General features: G+C 39.2%; 1 protein-coding gene across 7 annotated transcripts in view; it reads right to left on the bottom strand.

Moving 5' to 3' along the window:
- TET1 (tet methylcytosine dioxygenase 1) overlaps nt 1–24,382 on the bottom strand; it is a 132,145-nt gene that overhangs the window by 98,799 nt on the left and 8,964 nt on the right. For 3 of the 7 annotated variants that reach the window (XM_073353481.1, XM_073353484.1, XM_073353483.1), the window contains 2 exons: nt 13,824–15,650; nt 7,668–7,718 (listed from right to left, as the gene is read on the bottom strand). In XM_073353481.1, coding sequence (XP_073209582.1) covers nt 7,668–7,718; nt 13,824–15,524 — 1,752 coding nt within the window. In that variant the 5' untranslated portion in view covers nt 15,525–15,650. Of the gene's footprint in view, nt 1–675; nt 828–7,667; nt 7,719–7,804; nt 7,920–13,823; nt 15,651–24,382 lie in introns of those variants that run through there. The other 4 variants (XM_073353486.1, XM_073353485.1, XM_073353487.1 and 1 more) reach the window with 3 other exon arrangements.

Below are 24,382 nucleotides of genomic sequence, written 5' to 3'. Positions count from 1 at the left end.
TTAGAGACTAACCAATTTATCTGAGCATAAGCTTTTATGAGCTACAGCTCATTTCATCGGATGCATGTGAGCTGTAGCTCACAAAAGCTTATGCTCAGATAAATTGGTTAGTCTCTAAGGTGCCACAAGTACTCCTTTTCTTTTTGCAGATACAGACTAACACAGCTGCTATTCTGAAACCATTCACTGTCAGTACATCTTAGATTTGAACTGGTGACTTAGAAGTGACCTATTCTACCTTCTATTACCAAACAGTGAGCCATCTAGTTCCTTAATCCAAATACTTTTGAATCTGGTTACATTACTTTTTCTTTTTCTGTTCTGCCACTAATTTTATTATTTATTACTTGTTCCACTCCAATAATGTACTTGGCTCCAATTTACTTCACACACAGACAATACATATTAGGCATGTTAATCTATCTGCAGACTTGAGAGAACTTGTTTTATGTCATGAAAAACAGAGATATCAAATACACACTTTTCCAGGCCTGAACAATTTCTGTTTATAGTAATGCTCTAGTCCTGTTTTTAAAAGGTTAAAATGAGGGCATTGTTACAGTTTCAGTAAGGAACAAACAAGTCAGTGACAGATAAACTAAAAGATTGACTATAGATACTTTAGATGAAAAAAATATCATAGGACTGACAAGGTGTCTGTCACCAATCACCTACCTCGTGTGTTGCTGCACTTCCCAACATCTTTCATCTGTATTTTGTCTACTTAGATTGAAAGGTCTTTAAAATATGGACTATGTATTCTTTTATATCTCTAAAGCAGCTAGCACACTCTTCATGCTGTTTCCATTTTCTATTGCACTCTGCTGGGACTGAACCAATTACTTTCACTTTTCTTTTTAACTAGTTTCACTCTTACGTTCTTATGCACAAGAACAATGCTGTAAGAGTGCAGGACAATGCTTATTTGTATAAAAATTAAACTTTTTTGAATTCATGGAAACTTTTCTTTCAGTCATAGGTTCCTTGAAAATTTTATTTTACAAAAACTAAACTTTGGGTCATGTTTAACTGGACAATGTTGATTAAATATAACAAGACAGACACCAGAAATGAAACAGCAGTATGTATATGTGTTCATAATCAGCTGTCTATGATGTGACACAGACTACTGACCACTGAACCAACACTGAAAATTCTAACATTTAATTTCACCCCCCAAAAAATGCTGAATCATGACGGCAAGGGTGGGTGAATAGCTTTTAAGCCTGGGCTGTTAAACCTAATAAAAAGTGATTCCACTTAATTTATTTAGATATATCATACACTGTACTTTAATATTTATTGTACTATGCTTTGAGATACTTCTATGGATTTGTATATTACAAAATGGGAAATGACTGCCTTGGAAGGAGTACTGTGAAAAGGGATCTGGGACTACAAGTGAACTACAAGCAAAATGAGTTAACAGTGTGATGCTTTTGCAAAAAAAGCAAGTATCATTCTGGGATGTATTAGCAGGAGTGTGTTGTAAGCAAGACAGAGGAAGTAATTCTTCCGCTCTACTCCGCACTGATTAGGCCTCAACTGGAGTAGTGTGTCCAGTTCTGGGGGCCACATTTCAGGAAAGATGAGGATAAACTGGAGAAAGTCCAGAGATGAACAACAAAAATGATTAAAGGTCTAGAAAACATGACCTATGAGGGAAGATTGAAAAAACTGGGTTTGTTTAGTCTGCAAAAGAGAAGACAAAGGGGACATGATAACAGTTTTCAAGTACACAAAAGGTTGTTACAAGGAGGAGGAAGAAATTTTGTTCTTCTTAACCTCCGAGGAAAGGACAAGAAGCAATGGGCTTAAACTGAAACAATGGAGGTTTAGGTTGGACATTAGGAAAAACTTCCTGTCAGGGTGGTTAAGCACTGGAATAAATTGCCTAAAGAGGTTGTGGAATCTCCATCATTGGAGATTTTTAAGAGCAGGTTAGATAAACACTTGTCAGGGATGGCTCTTGATAATACTTAGTCCTGCCACGAGTTCAGGGGACTGGACTAGATGACCTCTCAAGGTCCCTTCCAGTCCTATGATTCTATGAAAAAATAATTTACTTAGTAAAAGCCTCTCTGTATGGGTTAAATATCCTGCATTAGTGATTGACTTAAATCCTGATGCCTTGACACAGGAAAGACTCTTAATGAAGTAATAGGAACATTGCCTGAGTAATAACTGCAGGATCAAATCCTTGGTATATTTTGTCACTAAATACACTAACTCCAAACAATATATAAGGAATAAAACAAACACCAGAGATGAAATCTGTCCCACTGAAGTAAATGGGAGTTTTGCCTTTGACTGCATCCCAGGTCAGCTAGTGAAGGCAATAAATGGCCTTCTTAGTCAATACAATAATATTAGTTTAAAAGATTAATAAATGCCAAAAACAATTTTCAGAAGTATGTCTATTTTTAATGCATAAGCTTGTGTTTATGGATTTAAAGATATACAAAAATGTACACCTCACTTTTGAAATTTGGAAAGAAATTTTAAATGCTCTTCGGTTTCAGGAAACTTAATACATAAATTTTACAAGCTAAGTAAAAGAGAATCAATCATTTTTATTGAACATTCAATAATAAGTGCAGACAACATTAACAATACAGTTATTTGAGTTAAAAAGTTTAAGTTTATTTTGTAACATAATTTCATTAAGAATTTCTAATGATACATGAATTGTGAATTAAGCTTTAACCTTTCCCCATGCCTGGACATATATTTCTTGTGAATTTCCTTTCAGCAAATTAGCTTACTTTTTATTTAATACTAAAAGTCAAACTCCATTTCAGAATCATGACAACATTTTCTGTGAAATTTTAAAAGTACATTTCAGAATGTTTATTCTTCTAAAATCATGCAACGTTTGCAGCTCTAACCCTGCAATGTGACCTAATATCGTGGACTTTTGCAAAATACCACTGAAGTAAACGGGACACTACACAGGAGAAAGGATCTGTGTTTGGGGTTCAGTTGGGCTGTTCATAGAGGTAAAATTACTCACATTTGTAACTGTTGGCAGGATCACGGCCTCAGTTAAACCAGTACAATCCCACTGGGTTCAACTGAGTAGCACCAGCGTAAAGGGAGGGAAAAAATTAACCCATAAAATAATAGAACACCATCATCTTAAAAATAACATGCTGTCTGAAAATTTACCTATTATTGTTACAAACAACAACTAGTTTACTATAAATGGAAGATCTTAGAGGAAGAATTTCCCCCTCCCCATTTCTTTAATGTGTGCATTTTAAAACACTTTGTATATTGTTAGTTTTGCTCCTTCGCATTACATACTCAATTGTTTTTCTCTTTTATTTGTGTGCCATTCACACAATACAAACAGAGCAAAACTACTTTTTTAGAAGCCACAAAAACTGGCTGAGAGATCTAAAGACAGAAGTAGCTGAAAATTTCACTAATATTTTTTAGTTGGCTAGATTTTAAGTTGAGAGTGTCCCTTTAAAAACACAAAATGTGAGATAGTAATTTTCAGGAGAGTATTATATCTAACTGTGTAGCATCGTTCTATCTTCCTCCTCTGTAAGATTCCATTACAGTGGGGCTCCATCCATCAAGTTGTTGATATCTTAAAAAAAAAGTAATAAAAATGAATTACTTTCAGCTCTGTATTCTGGCAGTCGTTCTTCATTAAAAACATATCATATATCACAAGTTGGAATAAATGGCTTAAGACTAGTTCAATCCAAGATCACTAAAAGCATGATCACATTCATTAGCAGCTGCTTTTCTTGTCTTCTGTTAACATTTATATCTCAGAAATGTGTATCAAGTGGGTTTTCTTAAAGCAACATAGCTAAAATTGCACTGTGACCAAGGCTAATAGAAACCTTGTCATCTTCATATTTGAAAACAGGTCCTATGCAGACACACAGAGACTTATGCATGCATAGGGAAGGAATGAGCCATTTTGTACAAGTGTGTTAAAATACATATTTGCATCATTCATTGAAATGTGACATTTATAGTATTATAAACAAATAAACCAAAAGTACTAAGTATTTAATCATTGCTTGCTTTTTGTTTAGCTTAGATTGAACTGATTTTACAGAATTCAGCAATCACTGGTTCTCCCTTTTCTGGCACACATGGAATATATTTAGGGTGTTTATAAACAAACATGTGAACAAACCCAAATCACAAAGTACATTCATGCAGTTGTAATACTCACTTAGCAGCATTTATATTATTGTTGACTCTTGTATGAATTCTGGATCCCTCTCATAGGCTCTTCCTTTATTATCTCGATAAATGTAGAAAATTTCTGCGGCCATTCAAAAGGTAACATTGGCATTGTAGAACCTAGTGACAAGACCATGGATTGTACTTCTTCATCAGCTGCTGTTCTGTGCATGGGTTCCTCACTGTTCCACTTCTATCTGTATTGATAATAGCAGTTCTCTCTAACAATATGATGCCATATTCAATGTTTGTTTCTTTTGATCTGTGCTTTCATTTTACTAAAGCGTGATTGTAAACATTTCCTCACTGTGAAACAAGGTGCATTATACACAAAGTGTGGGAGAAATACCATTAAATAGGTAAAAGAAAAAAACACACTCTCTCACCCTTCTGTTTGTTGAAAGTGTAAATGAGTGCATCAACAGGTACCAGGCACCTCAGTAAGTTAGAGGTCCTCTTGCATATGTCTTCCATTTATGTACCAGAAACAAAATGCATAAGGTATTTAATAACAAAAAGGTATTTGCTTCAGTCGGAAGACATCATGCAATGTTTGCAACTGAAATTGTAAATATTCTCTCTTTGGTTTTAAACAGCTATTCCCACAAACACACATTACTTTTGCCTTCAGTGAGTGTTTGTTTCCTAGAATTTACAGTCAGATCATTTAGATTTTTATTCACACATCTGTACAATTATGAAAAAAATAACAGAATGTTAGTGTCAGAAAAATTAATTTTGAAGTGACTTTATATGATAACAAAATGGTAGCAATAAGGTACAAAAATAGTAAATTCATCGAAGTAAACAAAATCTACAGTAGTGTAACATTATATCCCATATGTGAGATTAATGCTTATAGCAGTGCAAACTATTTCCAGCAAGCAAATATGTCCCTATTTTGAGACATTTATTTTCTACCAGATAGGGTAGGGTACTGTTATTAAGAAAAGTGGGAGTCCTAACAACTCTAATCTGAAAGACACATTTAATTGATTAATCCATATTTTCCTTAAACATACATGTAATTATATTTACAAGCACTACATTTCATTAATATCTAAGGCTGTGTCTACACTGCCACTTTCAGCATTAAAACTTTAGTGGTTCAGGGGTGTGAAAAAACACACCCCTGAGAGACAAAAGTTTTAGCGCTGAAAAGCGCCAGTATAGACAGGGCTTTATCGCCGGGAGCCGCACTCCCAGCGATAAAGTAACCACCCCTCTTTCGGGGTGTTTTTAAAAAAAATTTGCTGGGAGAGCTCTCCCCCGGCAATAAAGCGTGTCTACATTGCCCACATGTCACAGCGCTGCCACAGTCATGCTGTAATGTGGGCAATGTAGACATACCCTAAGAAAAACTAGAAACACAAACTATCATATTCTTCCTTAGAACAAAGAAAGCTACAAATTCTCCTTTAAACAAAGTTTACATTACTATTACAGTCAAAATCACATTGCAAGGAAACTCCTTAAACTTCTAGTAGATTATTATTTAATTTTAAGTGTCACTTTCTGGATTCATACATCTTCCATTAATCATTAAATAAAAGCTTGGTGTTATAATTCAATACATGTTACTGCAGAAATGTTTATTATGGCATTTCAAATGCCATCAACTGAAAAAGGAGGGGCAGAAAAAACTACTACACCAGAGTATCAGGTATCAGACTGTACATGATGTATATTTCATTTTGGAAAGTTTATTGCAGCTGATATAAAGGGAGTCTAGTTTTGTATTACATATAGTGAAGAACAATATCCAGTACTTTTAGAAGAATGACAAACACATCCAGAAACACACTACTTGACATAAACCAATAACAAATCTTACCAAATACAGATTCAGTAACCATGCACTAGGAGTGAAAACTAGAAGACACAAAGTACAGTATAAAACCAGAGAGAAATAACTGTACAACCACTTCAACAGAGGAGAGATCAAAGCAGAAATGCACTTTCCAATCCAAAGCTCAACATATGATAGTATGCATGAAAATATTTCCTCAAATTATCAATAAGATTTTCCATTAAAAATCAAGGATCAAAAACTGTGCATAAATCTGTAAGAAAGAAAAGGGCCATCATGCTCTATAGCAACCTGCCACCAAATCAGAAACAGACAATGACAAATGAACATGAGATAAAATCTTAAAACATACTGTGAAGCCCTACCCTGGGCAGATATTCAATACAATGTATCTGCCTGTGACAGAGACCAGACTTCTGTTCTTTTTGCACTTTGACAACATTGCTGTAACTTGTCATGTCAACTAAGTATTATAGAATTGAATAAAAATTAATTCATGTAAAGACATCATTGTCACCAACAGAGGAAAAAAATTCACACTACAACCAAACATTTTTCACCACGTATTTTCTACAATGAAATCAAGTTATAATTCTGAATATCTCTACAAAAAGCAATTATTAAAATGAAAAATTAACACATGATTATGATTTAATGAAACATGTTAGTTCTATAATTGATTAATTCATTTAGTGAATGGAAGGTGGAGCTTTTACTGCTATTGTACTACCACAATTACTATTATAAAAGATGCAGGAGGTGTTTTAAAATGCACATTCAACTGCTTCCACATTAAAACAGACCCCTGAGGTTAGACACATTTGCAAGTCAAATAAAATTCAAAAACTCTGTTCTTTCCTTAATCTGAGCATTTTATTTAATTTTATATTACTGAATAAGTTATAATTCCTTTATACAAGTGTAGTTTCTTGTGAACCATTTATCATGCATCAAGTGAAATAGGTGAAATTTTCCTTTTAAAACGTCCAAATTTATAAAATTACATTTTATTGTATTGTACTTTTACCAAATTCCTCATGTGCCAAAGCTTTTGCAAAAATATATGTCTGGTGAAACAATGTTTAAATAAATAATAACATTCTCACACTTAAGTGCACTTTGTAGGATAAAAAATAAATAGCATGTTTATGTAAGGTCCTTTCATTTACTGTACACAAGTTCTTACTATCCTTTTTAACTATTTTGTAGTTTTAAAATAAGAAAAGAATTTCTGCATAAATATTTCTATATATAACTTTTTAGTAATGATATAGTTCTGACTTCAAGTATTTAAATTTCAGATCCCATCAAACCTATATTCTGAAAAAAATCACTAAACTTTTACTCTCAATATATAAATATTAAGCTATGACTAAATTAAATTTGAATTAATCTTCAACACATTGGAAGAAAGTAAGCTTTGTATCCTACAGACTTGTGCAAAAAGATTCAAATATGTACATAATATATAGACAGAAAAGAAAACCTTCTATGCTTTTAAAATGAGCTAATCCTCTGAAAATCTGGAAAGAGCTGATTTCCAGCAGTTAACCCTTTGACTTCCTAGTCCAAGTGACAATAAAATACGGTTTAAAATGGGAAGGGGGGAGAGGAGGGAAGTATTATTAAAGCAATGATTGGTTACCTTTAAAACTCTTTGCTTTCTCCTCTGAGGCCTTTTGTTTTCAGTTAGCACCTAAAAAAATATCAAATTGCAGAATAAAGTTTAACTTAAAAAATTAAATCCCCAATTTTATTAGAAAACTGTAATACTGTAAATACCCATAATGCTTTATATGCAGCATTTGAACTGATGGAGACTTTACACTGTAAAGTCACTGCAACCAAAACAAAAAGCTGTGCTATAAAAACGTAGCAGGGAAAGACCCTTTTCCCCCCTGAAAGTCTGCCTTAATTAGGCTCTGCATTCTTCACAGCAAAAACCCACGAGGTGGCCATCTTGCTTCCTTCTGCAGAGGAACCCTCTACAGTGTAGCACTTCTTGAGGCTGCTTTTTGGGTATTATTATCATGGTGTTTAAAAGCAGCAGCCCCTGCCTGCCAACGCTGGGGACGTGCTGGGCATGCCTCTCGCAAAAAGAGCTCCAGAAAGGGCCCAGCCAATGGCAAGGCGAGGCCAGCCGCTCCAAACTGATCTTCCCTGCCTAGCCCTTCCTAAACAAAGGGTCTCCTATGTGGGCTTTGCTCTGAGCAGAGGACACGGGGCAGGCACAAGCTGCGACATGGATTCGCGGCGGCGGATCCGGCCCAGCGCGGCGCGCACTGGAGAGGCTGAGCTCGCTTCCCCAACGCAGCGCAGCGCCGCGGCCGGGCCGGTCTCCCCGCGGCCAGCAGCCTGGCCCGGCTCGCGTGTGGGGACGAGGCGACAAGCCTGGGTCGGCGTGAGGGGAGCCGGGCGCCGGCTTGGCCCCGCTCCTGCCGCCGGGGCGCCGGCCGCGGGCTCCGCTGGGCGCACCCCCTCCCCCGGGCAAGGTACGGCGCAGTTTGACTTTATAAGGCAAGGCTACATATTAGCGACATTGAAAGGAGGCGGAGGTGAGGCGAGGACACGGTCCCAGGCTGGACAAGCCCCCCTCGGTGCAGCAGGCGCGCTGCCCACCACTCTTCGAGGGCTGTCAGTCCGTGCCTGCTGCTGCCGGGGGCCCAAGGGGACGCGCCCTCCCTTGCTAGCACCCCCGCCCCGTCCTGGCTCCTGCCCTCGTGCTCAACACGCGTTGCTGAGGTTTTATTGTTCAGGGAGTCTGTCAGGAGCCCCAAAAGAGCAGCTCTCAGGCCGCTTGGGCCCCAGGCAGCCCCCCTCTCGACGCACATCAGCTTGTATTCACTAGCTCCTCTACTTCCACTTTGCTTTTAATACATGACCTAATGACCGAAAACCTTCCCTGGATAGTATAGGGGAAGAACTGGATTAAGTACTCTAGGAAACTACTTTCCACGTGGGTCCCAGCGACAGAAATTTGCAGACCTCTCTCACTAGATTTAACAGAAATCTATTTTTTTTCTTTTAAAAAAGGGAATCATTTATTGCACATAAACTAGGGCCTAGATCCCAAAAACCCACTGACTTCTAGAAAAGACTGTGATTGATGGCAGGGGGCTCCGGAACAGACTGGATCTCATCAGGCCGAGTTTGATCATTACAATTTATTGTTTACTTAAAACTTCACTAAAGAATTTTCAATAAATGTCTCTCAGGCAGAAAACTGGCTGTACATTTGTGCACTGCCTCTGGAAATAAAGGGAAATTTACATCCAGTAGCAGTTGTAGCAGAGAACTGCCTGCATTTTGCAGCTACAGTTGAACAACACATACAAATTCAAATATATGCATGTCTAGCTACTTGATTGTGGGTGTAAATGAGGGCGCTACAGGTGTAAACATGGAGATGTGCACCCACAATCCATTTTGAAATGTATCAGTTAAATTAGACGTAGTGTTGCCATTTGTTTATTGCATAATATTAGCTACTTAAACCCTAATTTGTTTTGATAGGACAGGGTGACATAAGGTAGTCGTCAAGTGTAATGTTATGTTATAATACACCTGGTAAACCATATTAAAAATTATAAAGACATACAGATGCAGTGGTTTAATTCTGTCTAATACCCTCAGTTACCTAAGATTTTATGGTCCCACAAAAACATATTTTCATTTGTTTAGAGCCAAGTGTTTTTCACTTCTTTAATTCAGGCAATCGCATTGATTTGTATGTGCAGCAAGAAATAGAGCTGATAAAGGTGTAAGGTTAAGCAGGACCATCCCCATCAGTTAAAAAAAGTTACCCCCTATTATTAGAAGTAACATGTAAGATTATTCGGGCTGGCAGAAAAAAAAAAAAAGAGAAATATACTATTTTCCCCTAATTTGTTAGCTATGTACATTTGGGAGTTCTTGGTATATAATTAGTTTTGGGTTTCACTTTCCCCTGTTGTTTGTGTGGATCTTTAATATAAAAAACATTTCTTACCTGTTGTTAACATAAACAAATTGTAATTGAAAAAAATGGCACAGAGGCTTAGAGGCAGTTACAATGTTCGAACTATTTTTAAATCATTCTTTGAAAATGATTAGATACCAAGTTCACAGCTTCTCTTTAATGAATACCCCCTCATCTTCAACACTCAATACCACATAGAATACTAAACTAGTGTAAACTATAATTATTTTGCATGTACACTGAATGCCAAATCAAAGCAAGTTACACAACTTTGTCGCCCTGCCACTTGAGCCTGATCTGCAACTTATACCACCATTTACAGCACTGCTGAATGTTGCTTAGTAGAACCTACAACATTTCCAAACAACACAGACATACATTGAGACTCAACAGCAACACAACAAACTACTGAATGAAAGCAAATAACCTGTTTTGTTAGAGGACAGCTGTGAAATAACCCAAAATATCTATATTGCATGCAATTTGTATTGGAATGAAAATAAGACAAAATTTAAAAAGGTTAGTATTCATAATAATACTGATTAATAATAAAGTATTTCTGTAACATTTATTGTGAGATCTGTTAAATATAAAACCTTTATTGTATTTTTAAAAGCTTAGCGCAGTATTTGTTAAATATTAAAAAATTATATACCTTTTAGCCTATATATTTGAGATTCTTTCCTTTGTACTACCAACTCATAACAAAATGTCATTAATCCATCAGAATGAGGTGTATTACATAAAAAACAGTTGTGCTACCCATAGAATCTATGAACTAGAGCCCACAATGCTTTAACCAGATTTTCATGATGTCATGTCCCTGCATAATCTATTACATCCTTCAAGGTAAGATATTCCTGAAAGTTTATGTGGATGTTATTTCAAAGAGATGTATGCCTGCCCAATATAGTTTTAAAATCTTATATCTCGATTATGTGCAAATTAATTAAAGTAACAGAATAGTAACTAATATTGGCTCCAAATGTGAAAATTATTCTCTCTAGGTTGATTGTGCATGCATAACAGCACTCAGATTTTAGACTTCAGGCATGGACTCTACCAGCTGGGTCTTGTTGTCTCTAAAGGTAAATCCATATATGATCTTAAAAGTCATCATTCCTTTGCACTAAGCAAGGACATGCTTTGTATCTTAAAGGCATATCCTGAAGTAATTCCACATGCAGGCTTTCACGGATTTCAGTGTGCATTTTGTGATTGGTAGAATGTAATTCTAGCACTTTGTCTAGTTGAAACTAGAAGGGAGAATCCTTCTTTTGAGGGGAAAACATCTTGCATAAAATGTAGTTTAAGGATGAAAACAGCTATCCCCCCACTCTCCAGTGAATCACCTCAAGAAAATACTAACATTCTATCTATATGAGCGACAGAACTATGACTCCTTGCAACCAGAAATCTACTGAAACTAGCCTGATTCCCTTCTTTAAAAAAATAAATAAATAAATAATCCTGGACAGAGTCCTAAGGCATTTTCCAATTCCCTTCCACTTGAAAAATAAAACCTACTCCCAGAGCAGTCTTAAACCCTTTGCCAGCCAGGGATTCCCTTCTGAGCAGCTAATATGTCTACCTTACCTGAAAAGTTTCAGAGTAGCAGCCGTATTAGTCTGTATCCGCAAAAAGAAAAGGAGGTCTTGTGGCACCTTAGAGACTAACCAATTTATTTGAGCATGAGCTTTCGTGAGCTACAGCTCACTTCATCGGATGCATTCAATGGAAAATACAGTGGGGAGATTTATACACACAGAGAACATGAAACAATGGGTGTTACCATATACACTAACGAGAGTGACCAGGTAAGGTGAGTGATCACTCTCGTTACAGTGTGTATGGTAACACCCATTGTTTCATGTTCTCTGTGTGTATAAATCTCCCCACTGTATTTTCCACTGAATGCATCCGATGAAGTGAGCTGTAGCTCACGAAAGCTCATGCTCAAATAAATTGGTTAGTCTCTAAGGTGCCACAAGACCACCTTTTCTTATCTGAAAAGTAACTTTTGAGCATTGCAAGATACTGCTTCCCCTCCCCCACCACCCTCCTTAGGATTCAGCACCTCTACATTACATTCCTAGACCCTGACATATATTTATATTTCAGAAATACTGTTCAATTTCTTTCAGTTCCTCAAACAATTTTGTATTCTATAGCAGGATTTGTTGTTTAGAAATATTCAAAGTAAGAGTCTCTGTATTTCATTCAAATATAATTTTACAAGAAATTATCCAATGGTATGTTCCCAAAGGGCAGAAGTACACATTTTGCTCAACCCAGTCTTCTGAAACTTTACAAGGTCAAAAGTATTTCTTGCCATTTACTTGAAGAGGCAAGGAGGCCTTTTGGGTTGTAGTTTTAAAACAATTTGATATGCACAGTATAAAATATACCCCTTTTTTTCTAAAAGTACACCAGAAAATGAAACTGCTGGAGCAGAGGAACATAAAGGGAATGGGGATATAATTAAGAAGGCAAAGAGAGGACTTAAAGAAAAGGAGGTGAAGAAGCAAAGCAGGAATACAAAGAGAAGGTCAGACTATGCAAGAAGAAAATAAAAGAAAACCATGTTTAGCCTGGAAAAAAAGATTGACAGAAAAGCTGGAATTCATTCTTTCCTTGACCCTGCCTCTGCCAAAATCCTTTTTCATGCCTTAATCACCTTATTATCTCATCTCCTGCAATGCTCTCTTTTAAGGTCTTCCTAAGTCCATACTCATTAAAAATAAGGAAGAGCATAATGTTGCTGCTACATTACTCTTTTGCTGTAGGAAGCAGGGAGTTTCCCCATACTCCATTCTCTTCACTGGCTTGTTATTTGTTGATCTTCAAATCAAATAGAGTAACTTCAGGCCTGCTTTAACTTACACCAACTAGACCAGAGATGACTGGAGAGACTAGGTGGGAGTAGTGAGATCATGTATTAGAGTCAGAGGATTGATAAGGGACAGATAATTCATGGGGCTAGGGTAGGAGAGGAAGTTCAGGGGACGAAAGATGGATAGATTAAGGGGGTTCAATTGTGAGGGAGGATGGAACAGGGGGATGAAGAGAAAAGACAAAGAGATTGAGAGCCTCCAGAAATGGCAGAAGGCTTTCAGGATGTTCTGGGAGTGGAGAACAGAAACTTGTGAGAGGGATGAGCAAGAAGACAGACCACTGGGACTGAAAGAGCACAGAGGGAACAGAACAGGGACCAGAGAGGAAATTGGGGAAATAAAGAATATATGGGCAGGATGAGGTATGTGACCTGGCTGAGTAACCAGGAATGACTGAGATGCAAGAAACAAAGGGACAGGCAATTAGAAAGGAGGAGAGATTTAGAGGGAGAATGTGAATAGAATATGGAGCCAGGGGGTTTTGTTGTAGTTTTGTTCGTATTTTATTACCAAAATGTTTTTCTATAATTCCACATACAGAGCAAGCAACCTCCTGTTGTAAAATCCAGGCATTTGCACTTGGTATTTCACAATGTGGTGAGGGATGATCCTGCCCACCTCAAACCTTCCACTTAAATCTTTTTTACTCTCTCCAGCCCCTGATTAGTTCTATCTCTGGGCCTACTTTTCCACATTGGCCAGTGTGACCAGATTTGCAGCAGACTAAAACTTATGCCCACCTCTAGTTATATGAATGCATGTGGTATGAGCAACAGAAACACTAGCTCACTCTAATCTTCAAGGCTTATAACTGGAGAAGTATATTCAACTGTTACGATTAAATTTTATCTAATATGTTGTCCAAATCTACAGAATGACTGATATTTTTAAGAATTTACAAATGGACCTCAAATCTTATGAAGGTGTATTGTTTCTGTTTCTTGCTTACCTCAAAAGGTAGCATTATTGGTGGTGGTGGCTTTTTCAGTTCTTCACATTTTCTCTTTTTACATATCCGGTGACTTGTTTTGCGTTTCCTGCAACAGCTGCATTCCTCACAATTAGTTTTCCGCAGACAAGGTTCACATACCCCACACCGTCTTCGTTTCTTTTTTTCTAACATAGGGAGCAAAGATGAATATGAGAGAGGGTAACTGTAAACTGGGTTTGTAAAGGAGGATGGTTCTGAAGCCTCAGCAGAACTGATGCTATTGCTTTTGCTGTCCTGAACTGAGTTCAAGTTTATTCCAACACTTCCTGATTGTAATGAAGAATCCTTATACCGCAGTTTTGAATCAGTTGGTGAATGTACATTTCTCTCTCTGTCAGAGGTAAGAGCGGAGCTTCCTGTGTTTGAGGACAACCCTGAAATAGAGCGTTCAGAGGAATGTCCAGTATTTTCTTTGAAGACTGCAGTTGTTGTAGAGACTAAGGCTACTATGCTTTTTTCTGTGTTTGATGATGAAATAGGGACATAACCTGAGTCCAGAAATAAAGTTTCTTTACCAATGTATTTAACAGGCTGCTGCACTGCAAGATTAACTGGTTCACAAACTGTGACTACATTTTTTGTGTCAGATTCTGAATCATCTCTTTTACAGCACAAGTCAGAATTTGAGTCAGGTTCTTTATTATCAGGCACCAAATCCAAGTCAGTTTTTATGTGCGATCCAAAAAAAGAGCCCAAATCTTCTAAATATACGATTGAATTTGATTCAGTGGTAACTAGAGAGTCAGAATTTGAATCGGGTTCTTTATCAGCAGGCTTCAAATCTAAGTTAATCTTTACATGGGATTCTGCAAATGAGCCTGAATCTTCTAAATGTTTTTTTGTGTTTAATTCAGAGGTGATTATAGAGTCAGAATGGAAAGGTGCCGGAACAAGCTCAGAATTCTGAGTAAAACTTTCGTCTGAGCTTCCTGTATTGATCTTACTTGATGTCCACCCACAGGGCGGCTCTTCACACTCATACTCCTCCTCTAATACTTCTGGATTGTAAATGCTTGGTAGACGCTTTGAAATGGAGACACTTGATTCAGGTCTCCCTATCTTTTTATCTTGACTATCATATTTAATGGAGGGCTCAATGTCTGTATCACATAGAATGTTGAGAGGGGTTAATTCATTTTGTGCTGAATCTTGTTTTGAAACCCTTTCAGCAGCTTCAACTTTTTTTTCTTCCAATATAGTAAGGGTTTCTTGTTCATACTTGTCCGTTTTTTCTAATCTTTTCTGTGCTGTAACTTTCTTTTTTTTGGTAATTACTGCAGTTTGGGACAGTCTATGAGAGAATGATCTGCTACGAAGAGACATTGTAAAGCCACTGAAGTTTAAAGAATCCTGGTTATGAAAGAGAATATTATCTGTTTTCTCCATATTTACCCAAGATGTTCCAGATAAAGCTCTAGTTACACTACTCCTGAGAAATCTAACTGATGAACTCAAAGGTGGTTTCTTTTCTTGTTGCTTTTTCTTTACATCATTTTTTTCTTGCATTGACTTTTTGCATTTTCCAGAACTCACAGCCTTTTTGGAATTCTTCTTGGCTTTCTTTTTCACTTGGCTAGATTTCTTTTTGCCTTCACTAGTTTTCCTTTTGCCTAACTCTTCCTTTTTGACTAATCTGGAAGGTCTGGCGTGGTGAGCCATGTCTATCAAGGAGTTGATATGTAAAAGGAGTAGTGGAAAAAATCATGGGCTCTTGAAGGAATTTTTCACTTCAACAGAAAATTGCATACTCTTATTGCTGTTCTCTGTCATAATACAGAGTTGAATCTGAAATAAAAAAAAGTTTGTTTTTTTAATTTAATCATAAAAGTCTGTATATCAGTATTATATAAAAGTCTCAGTTAAAGCTAAATATTTAAAACATTGAGGCAAAAATTGGAATATTTGAATTTTATCAAATATTTAACATCTTATTAATGTTATATATATATATATATATATATTATATACACACACAGCATATACTCTATAATCCTTTCAAAGTGGGCATCTTGCTAAAGTGGACAAAGAGCAAAAGACCAAGGGAACTTCACACTTTACTGACTCATTATTTGTACACAAATATATCAATGAAGCCTGAGTTCACTGCAACTTGCTTCAGGTTAATTTACAGCTCTCCTCCCCCATATGATTCAGGACAAGAGTGTGCCTGGTTACATGTGGCTGCACAGAAGATTAAGACCTCCCTCCACAAGGCCAGGTAGGACCTACTCTTATCACACCTCAGGAACAGATCACCTGATACACACATCTGCCCACCCCGAAGCAGCAGCCAGAGAGAGCTACTGCTTCTTCACCCACATGCTGGCCAATAGACCTGGCCAGGCGAAAGGTGAGGAAAGTAACCTGTATCCTCAAAAGGGATATTCCAAGTTATTTCTCCTCTCGTTGAGCTGGAAAAGAGCAGGAGAGGAACTGGGATTCTGAGTCACAATTCCTTCTGGGATGCTGTGACTAGGCTTAGCACTGAATATGGTGCAATATGTAAAGCACACAATCTTGCTGTCAGTGTCACATAAATATATTATGTAGGCAGTGGTGACTGCTCCACAGACATTAAGGTTGTTGCCGCCAATATTCAATATAAGGCTTATCCTGCCTTCCCAATCCCCCATAACTTTTAAGTTTAAAGAACTCCTGGTCTGAAGTTTTCTGTAATAAATTCAAGTCTGATTTCCAGATCAGAATTGTTTAGGGGACAGAGTCAATATACAGTATGTTTTTATCAGGCTGTCAAGTGATTAAAAAAATCAATCACAATTGATTGCGCAATTTAAAAAAAATGAATCGTGATTAATCGCACTCTTAAACAATAATAGAATACCATTTGTTTAAATATTTTTGGATATTTTCTACATTTTCAGATATATTGATTTAAATTACATTACAGAAAATACAAAATGTACAGTGCTCACTTTATTTTTGAGTACAAGTATTTGCACTGTAAAAAACAAAACAAATAGTATTTTTCAAATCATCTAATACAAGTACTGTAGTGCAATCTCTTTATCATGAAAGTTGAACTTACAAATGTAGACTTATGTAAAAAATGCATTCAAAAATAAAACAAGGTAAAATTTTAGAGCTTGCAAATCCACTCAGTCCTACTTCTTGTTCAGCAAATCACTCAGACAAACAAGTTTGCTTACCTTTGCAGGAGATAATGCTGCCCGCTTCTTGTTTACAATGTCAACTGAAAGTGAGAACAGGCGTTCGAATGGCACTGTTGTAGCCGGCTTCACAAGATATTTAGGTGCCAGAGGCGCTAAAGATTCATGTGTCCCTTCATGTTTCAACCACCATTCCAGTGGACATGCATCCATGCTGATGATGGCTTCTACTTGATAACAATCCAAAACAGTGTGGACTGACGCCTGTTCATTTTCATTATCTGAGTCAGATGACACCAGCAGAAGGTTGATTTTCTTTTTTGGTGGTTCGGTAGTTTCTGCATTGTAGTTTTTCTCTTTTAAGACTTCTGAAAGCATGCACAACACCTCATCCCTCTCAGATTTTGCAAGGCACTTCAGATTCTTAAAGCTTGGGCAAGTGCTGTAGCTATCTTTAGAAATATCACATTGGTACCATCTTTGCATTTTGTGAAATCTGCGCTGGAGTGTTCTTAAAATTAACAAAACGTGCTGGGTCATCATCCAAGACTGCTATAACATGAAATATTTGGCAGAATGCAGGTAAAACAGAGCAGAGGATGTACAGTTCTCCCCGAAGGAGTTCAGTCACAAATTTAATTAACAGATTTTTTTAAACGAGTGTTATCAGCATGGAAGCATGTCCTCTGGAATGGTGGCCGAAGCATGAAGGGGAATATGAATGTTTAGCGTATCTGGCATGTAAATACCTTGCAATGCCATCCACAACCATGCAAACGCCTGTTCTCATTTTCTGGTGACACACTGTAAATAAGAAGAGGGCAGCATTATCTCCCGTAAATGTAAACAGACTTGTTTGTCTTAGCGATTGACTGAACAAGAAGTAGGACTGAGTGGACTTGTAGGCACTGAAGTTTTACATTGTTTTGGTATTGAGTGCTAAATTTAATTTAAAAATTAGCAATTAAATAAAAAAAACTTTATTATATGAATATTAAGGTTACGTTAAACTCAGAGGCAGTGGTATGATGAATAGGGAATTTGTCAGGAGACCTAGATTCTTTTCCTACTCTACCATGAACTTGCTACATGACCTTTGGCAAGTCACTTCGCGTCTGCGTCTTTCTGTTTTTCCTAACCCTACCCTTTGTCTGTATGATCTATTTAGACTAATTTTGGAGGGACAGGGATTGTCTCTTTCTATAGGTTTCAACAGTGCCTAGCACACCCAGTGCTACTGTAATGCAAATATTGTCAAGGGTAATTCAAGAAAAGACATCTTTAAACTAGAGCTATCAATTAATCGCAGTTAAAGCCTGCGATTAACTGAAAACAAAATTAACGCATTAATTTTTTTAAACCGCGTTAATCGCATACCTCTGAGCGAGGCATTGGCTGCAGAGGGACTGGACAGTATCTGGTCAGGCACAGTAACCAAATCTGCCTCCGGAGGGTGGAAAGAGAAGAGGAAGTGGCTCCCATCCCGGCTCTGATGGAAAGGTAGGGATCCTGATCCCGCCGTGCTCCAATGCCCCTAGCCTGCCCCTCATTCCAGGGACCAACACACCCCACTCCCCTCACACCATTGCCTCATTGCCCCAGCTAGCCTCTCACTCCAGGGACCGCCCCTCCTCCAGCACCATGCCTCATTGCCCCCAGCCAACCCCTCGCTCCGGGAGGTACCCCATAGAGAATAGGGGCCTAGCGAGCTCAGGCTCGCCTGCCACATGCCAAGTCCCTGAGGTAAAAATCTATGCTCCCTTGCAAACAAGGGCTCACCTAGCTGAAGGAAACCTACCAGTGTTTAATTTAGAAGTTCATAGCCACGGCACCTCTGAGCTAGCTGCATCAGCTATGAATGTAAAATATCTCCTTGATCCCCGGCACCTAATTGCTTGATCCCCAATACCTCTTTCATTACAAATTAAGCCCACCTAGCTCAGTAAAAGGAGGCAATCCTGGCGAGCCCAGTCACAGAAACCACCCTTCCAGAAGCAAGACACCTCCCTCACCCTCCTCCTGCACAAGTCATTGCTCGCTCCCCATCCACAGTCCTCCCCGAACACTGAATGCGGATTTCTAAAATGAAACTCTCTTCCTCTTCAGACAGGAGGTGAGCCTAGTGAGCTCAGAAACCCAACCCAAGAGGAGCAGCATCAAGAATTCACCCTTCTCCTGCACAACTCACACCACTCCCATCTCCAAAATATTGACATTCTGAGATAAAAATATCCTACCCCTTTGATAAGCCAAAACTCCTCTAAAAGGAGGAACAAGAACTAGGACTGAGTGGACTTGTAGGCTCTAAAGTTTTATATTGTTTTGAGTGCAATTATGTAAAATCAAAAACAAAAAATAATTCTACATTTGTAAATTCAACTTTCATGATAAAAATATTGCACTACAGTACTTGTAAAAGGTGAACTGAAATGCTATTTCTTTTATCTTTTTACAGTGCAAACATTTGTAATAAAAATCATATAAAGTGAGCACTGTATACTTCGTATTGTGTTGTAATTGAAATCAATATATTTGAAAATGTACAGAACATCCAAAAATACTTAAATACATGGTATTCTATTAATGTTTAACAGTGCAAATAAAACTAAAAAAATTAATTGGGATTAATCACAATTGCTTGGCAGCCCTACTTTAAACCCATTATTTTAAAAAAAATCTCAACTATATAGTTTGGAAATGACAAGGTAAAGATTACTTAAACAGTGCTGACACCAACCTTAACATTTAGTTAATGGACATAGACTATTAAACAGAAACATCCCAGTGAGCAACCAAATATGCTCAACGCTGCCCTTGTAAAAGAACGTTCACAAGAAATACGAAGTCTAAATAAACGTTATCTATTCATCACATAGTTCTGTCTTAGAATGGTACATAAAAACTGTAATAACTTACTTGTATACAATGGTTGTAAAATGCCTGGTCTTCCATACTACCTTACACAATCCACAACAATCAAAGATATGTTAACACTTCAAGAGTACTTGTGTCATCTATGTAATATAAATGTAAATATAAACTAAAAGATGTCTTTTAGGTCTGATAATCAGTGATTTTCAACCTTTTTTCATTTGCAGAGAGGGTACTGGAACAATTTTTATAGTCGGGGGTGCTGTGAGACATTGAATCGAACTGTAAGTCCTGTATATAATGGAAACCAATTCAAGCCAGGGGGTGCAGCAGCACCCCTAGTTCCAGCACCTGTGTTTGTGGACCCCTAAAAATTTTTGAATGGAGGTGGGCATCCCTTTGGAAATCTTAGGTTGAAAACCACTATTCTATGGTAACGACCACCTTTCGCAGACCCCTTAGACACAGTCTGCAGACCCCAAGTTGAGAACTACTGTGATAAAGCACACATCTCCACGGTATGTAAGCACATCCAAATATCAGTCTTTTACTGATAAAATAGTTCTATATACACCTAATGAAACAAATTTACCATATGAACATAGGCCAAACATATCCCAAATCAGAAAAATATCTGTCCACTGCATTAAAAAAGAAACCATTCCTGTCAGAGCAAGCCATTAAACATGATGCTAGAATAAATATTACCCACATCTTGTGTTAAAAAGGGCATAAAAGCAGTCCAGGACCCAACAAAATTAGAACACTACCATTGCCTTCAGTGGAAGTTGGATCAAACCCTAAAATAGCAACACAAATCCAGAGTTGGAGTTGAGGTTGTTTGAATGCTGGTAATAGAGAAATTTTTTGTTTGACTGCATTATCTGAGTTTCAAGACTAATGTCAGAATTGCTTATGTCAGCAGATCCCAAAGCATTGGTCAATGAAGCACTTGCAAGTAGTTTGCAGAAAGCTAGCTAATTAATCACAAGGTGCAGGCTCTCCTCTAGTTTCCAACTGCTTTTGCAAGCCTCCAGGCTATTCTTTTCAATCAAGAGCCCAGACTCATAGAAGCAGTTTGAAACAAGGAGCTGGAAGCATATCTGTTGCCCTTAGCGGCCAGTGCTCTACACAGAAGTAGTAAAAGAAATACAAGCTACTTTCAGAGACCTGAGTTGTCAGCCACTAGTGTGAGAGGGATGTCCAGGGGAGAAGAGAACAAGCCCAGCAGGAACTAAGTCCAAGGGAGAAGGAAACTGAACAGAAAAAGAAGGTGTACAAGGGGAGAGGACTGAACAAGTATGCACAGGGGTGCTGGAACAACTTTTATAGTCAGGGTGCTGAGAGCCATTGAACCAAACTGTAAACCCTGTATATGATGGAAACCACTTTAAGCCAGGAGGTGTGGCAGCACCCCGAGCTGTGAATGTGGAGGAGACCAGGCAACACAGGAGCTTCTTCAGAGAATCATTGGGCAACAGAGAGAAACAGAACAGAGGGGGAGGGGAAGAGATAAAAGAAGAGCAGAAGTAGACAGTGACTGAATTTTTCAAAATTCTGTGAATCTCACATTTAAGACATTGAAAATGTATGAACAGTTTTCCACAAAAACAGTGTCTGTAGTTGTCACAGGGATGTTATGAGATCCTGAAAGGTAGGACATAATCTCTAAGGTGCCACAAGGACTCCTCGTCATTTTTTTTTTTAATAGATTATCTTGGAGACTAAGCTTTTATTTGAGCATAAGCTTTTGTGGGTTAGAACCCTCTTCATCATGCATGCATGGAGTGAAAATACAGGAGCAGGTATAAATACATGAAAGGATGGGGATTGCTTTACCAAGTGTGGTAAAATTAAAAGGTATTCCACACTTGGAAAAAGTTTGAGATCTAGTTTATATAATTTAAACATTAAAAAGTATGGAAATTATAAACTTAACTGTAAACTTAGGCTGGCCAGCTCTACAGAGTTTGATCCTCCTATAAATCTATAAGGAAAGCTATAGAGCAGGGGCAGGCAAACTTTTTGGCCTGAGGGCCACATTGGGTTTCAGAAATTGTATGGAGGGCGGGTTAGGGGAGGCTATGCCTCCCCAAACAGCCAGGCGTGGTCCGGCCTCTGCCCCCTATCCGACTTCCCCACTTCTCACCCTCTAATGCTCCCTCCGGGACTCCTGCCCCATCCAGCCTCTCCTGTTGCCTGGCACCACCGCCCCGCCCCGGAACCTCTGCCCCATCCACTACCACCCCCACTCCCTGTCCCCTGACCACTCCCAGAACCTCCACCCCGACTGTCCCTCGCCGCCCCATCCAACCCCTCCTCTCCTTCCTGACTGCTCCCCCGGGACCCCTGCCCCTTCCAACCACCCCTTCTCCCTGACTGCCCCCAGAACCCCTGCCCCCGACTGCCACCCCATCCAACCCCACCTCTCCTTCCTGACTGCCCCCCCCGGGACCCCTGCCACATCCAACCACCCCTTTTCCCTGTCCCCTGACTACCTCCGGAACTCCCACCCCTGACTGCCCCCTGCTACCCCATACAAACCTTCCTTCTTCCTGACAGCCCCCATTCAACCCCCCCCCATTCCCCACTCTCTGACCACCCCAAACCCTGTCCACCCCCGCAAACTCCCCTACCCTCTATCCAATCCCCCCACGCCCTGCCCCCTTGCCGCGCTGCCTGGAGCACCGGTGGCTGGCAGCGCTACGGCTGTGCTGCCTGGCTGGAGCCAGCCACGCCACCGCGCAGCACAGAGCACTGGGTCAGGCCGGGCTTTGCAGCTGCGCTGCCCCAGGAACTCACACCCCCGCCGCCCAGAGCATTGCACCAGTGGCGCAGTGAGCCGAGGCTGCGGGGAAGGGGCCCACGGGCCGGATGTGGCCTGCAGGCCGTAGTTTGCCCACCTCTGCTATAGAGGAAGAAATATTTCATTCATCTACAGAGTAGTTATTCATCTAAGGAGGAAGAAAGTATTTTATTATTACTTACCCCCTTCTAAGGCCTGGTCTACACTTAAAAACTACCTGCATAGCTGTGTAGGTAAGGGATCTGATTTTTACTGATACAGTTATACCAGTACAAGCCCTAGTCTAGATACCGCTCCACTGATATAAGCATTCTTTCACTGGTATATCTGTCTACAAAGGGGTGGGATTTGGAGTTTGCTGCTTTCACAATGACAGCAAAGATAAAGTGGCAAAATGTTTAAATACAGACAAGGCCTAAGTGGCTGCCAATCCTCTGCAACCAATCAAAGCTGGCTGGATATATTGAGGGGACTGCCTGATACCCCAGCATGTGTAGTAACCAGTACCCCACACACATACATGCTGTTTGTTTTTTTAAAAAGATCTGCAAGAATTCCCTTCCCCCTTACAGCCAGCTACTTTGGACTAACTCTGCATCTCCTCCTCCCCCTACCTCCCCCAGTGTAGAATGTGAGAGGGGACTCCAGGGTTAACTTTCTCAGGGCTGGAGGGGTGAGTGAAGATCTCAGTTTATCTCCCTTGCTGCAGTTGCTCAGTGGGGGAGGCTCAGACTACTGTTTCGCACTCATGCACACCCCAATCACCACGCCAAGAGAGTTCAGGCTAGATACTCCATCATTTTGCATGGGACCAAGGCAGGAAGACTTCAGTGTGTTCCTCTCTGCAAAGATTCTGCTGAGGAAGGAGAGAAAAGCCAAGAGACCCACACCTCTCCCATTTCTTGAAGGCAAACAAAGGAAGAAAATAAGATTCTAAAAATAAAAGATGATGGAAAAAAGGCTTAAAATGCCCACAGTAGGGGATAGGGGCCAGAAGATGAAATGCTGCAGGTCTGACGTGGGAAAGAATTAAATGTTGGAGGGGAGGGGGGAATTATTAAATGCTGGGATGGGAAGGAAAACAGAACGAGACGTGAGGGCTGGGGCGGGGGAATTCAGAGAGGAAATGCTTTGGTGAGGAATATAAAGAGGGAGCAGAGGATTAAATGTTGTGTGGAGAGGAGGTGAGCTGATAAAATAGTGGGGGAGGAAGAAGCAAACACAAACAATGGGATGGTCAGTAAAAAGTGATGAACTGGGGGGGTATCTGGGAAAGAGCAAGCCAGAAGTAATTGATATTTCCAAACAGAAGTGGACTTGAACTGTTAGAAGGGGTATGATGGGACAAGCGGAGAATGGACCGGGGAAGGAGGAACACCTCAAAGACTGGACTCTGAAGGACAAAAAAGGGAGAATGAATAGCTTGGGTACAAGAAAAGGAGAGGTGGCTTCTGGGGAAACACAGCAAATGAATTTTAGAGTTGAGTGTGGTAGAGCGAGTGAGGGTGGATGAACGAGGAAGAGACTTGGAAGCAAACAAAGTTACGGATTACCCTTTCTTGCATGTATCAACACACACACACAAACTCCACATGCCCTAAAATCACAAGTTCTACCATCCACACTCTTTTTTCCTAACAAATTATCCTTTTCCCTGTAGTTTGTAATATGAAGGGAGAGATTGAAAGGGGAACAACAAGTAATGGGGATGG

Source organism: Lepidochelys kempii, chromosome 7 (genome assembly GCF_965140265.1).
Source record: "Lepidochelys kempii isolate rLepKem1 chromosome 7, rLepKem1.hap2, whole genome shotgun sequence".
NCBI classification, from domain to species: domain Eukaryota; kingdom Metazoa; phylum Chordata; order Testudines; family Cheloniidae; genus Lepidochelys; species Lepidochelys kempii.
Note: the sequence above shows the minus strand (reverse complement) of the source record. Positions and strands in the feature narration are given on the sequence as shown.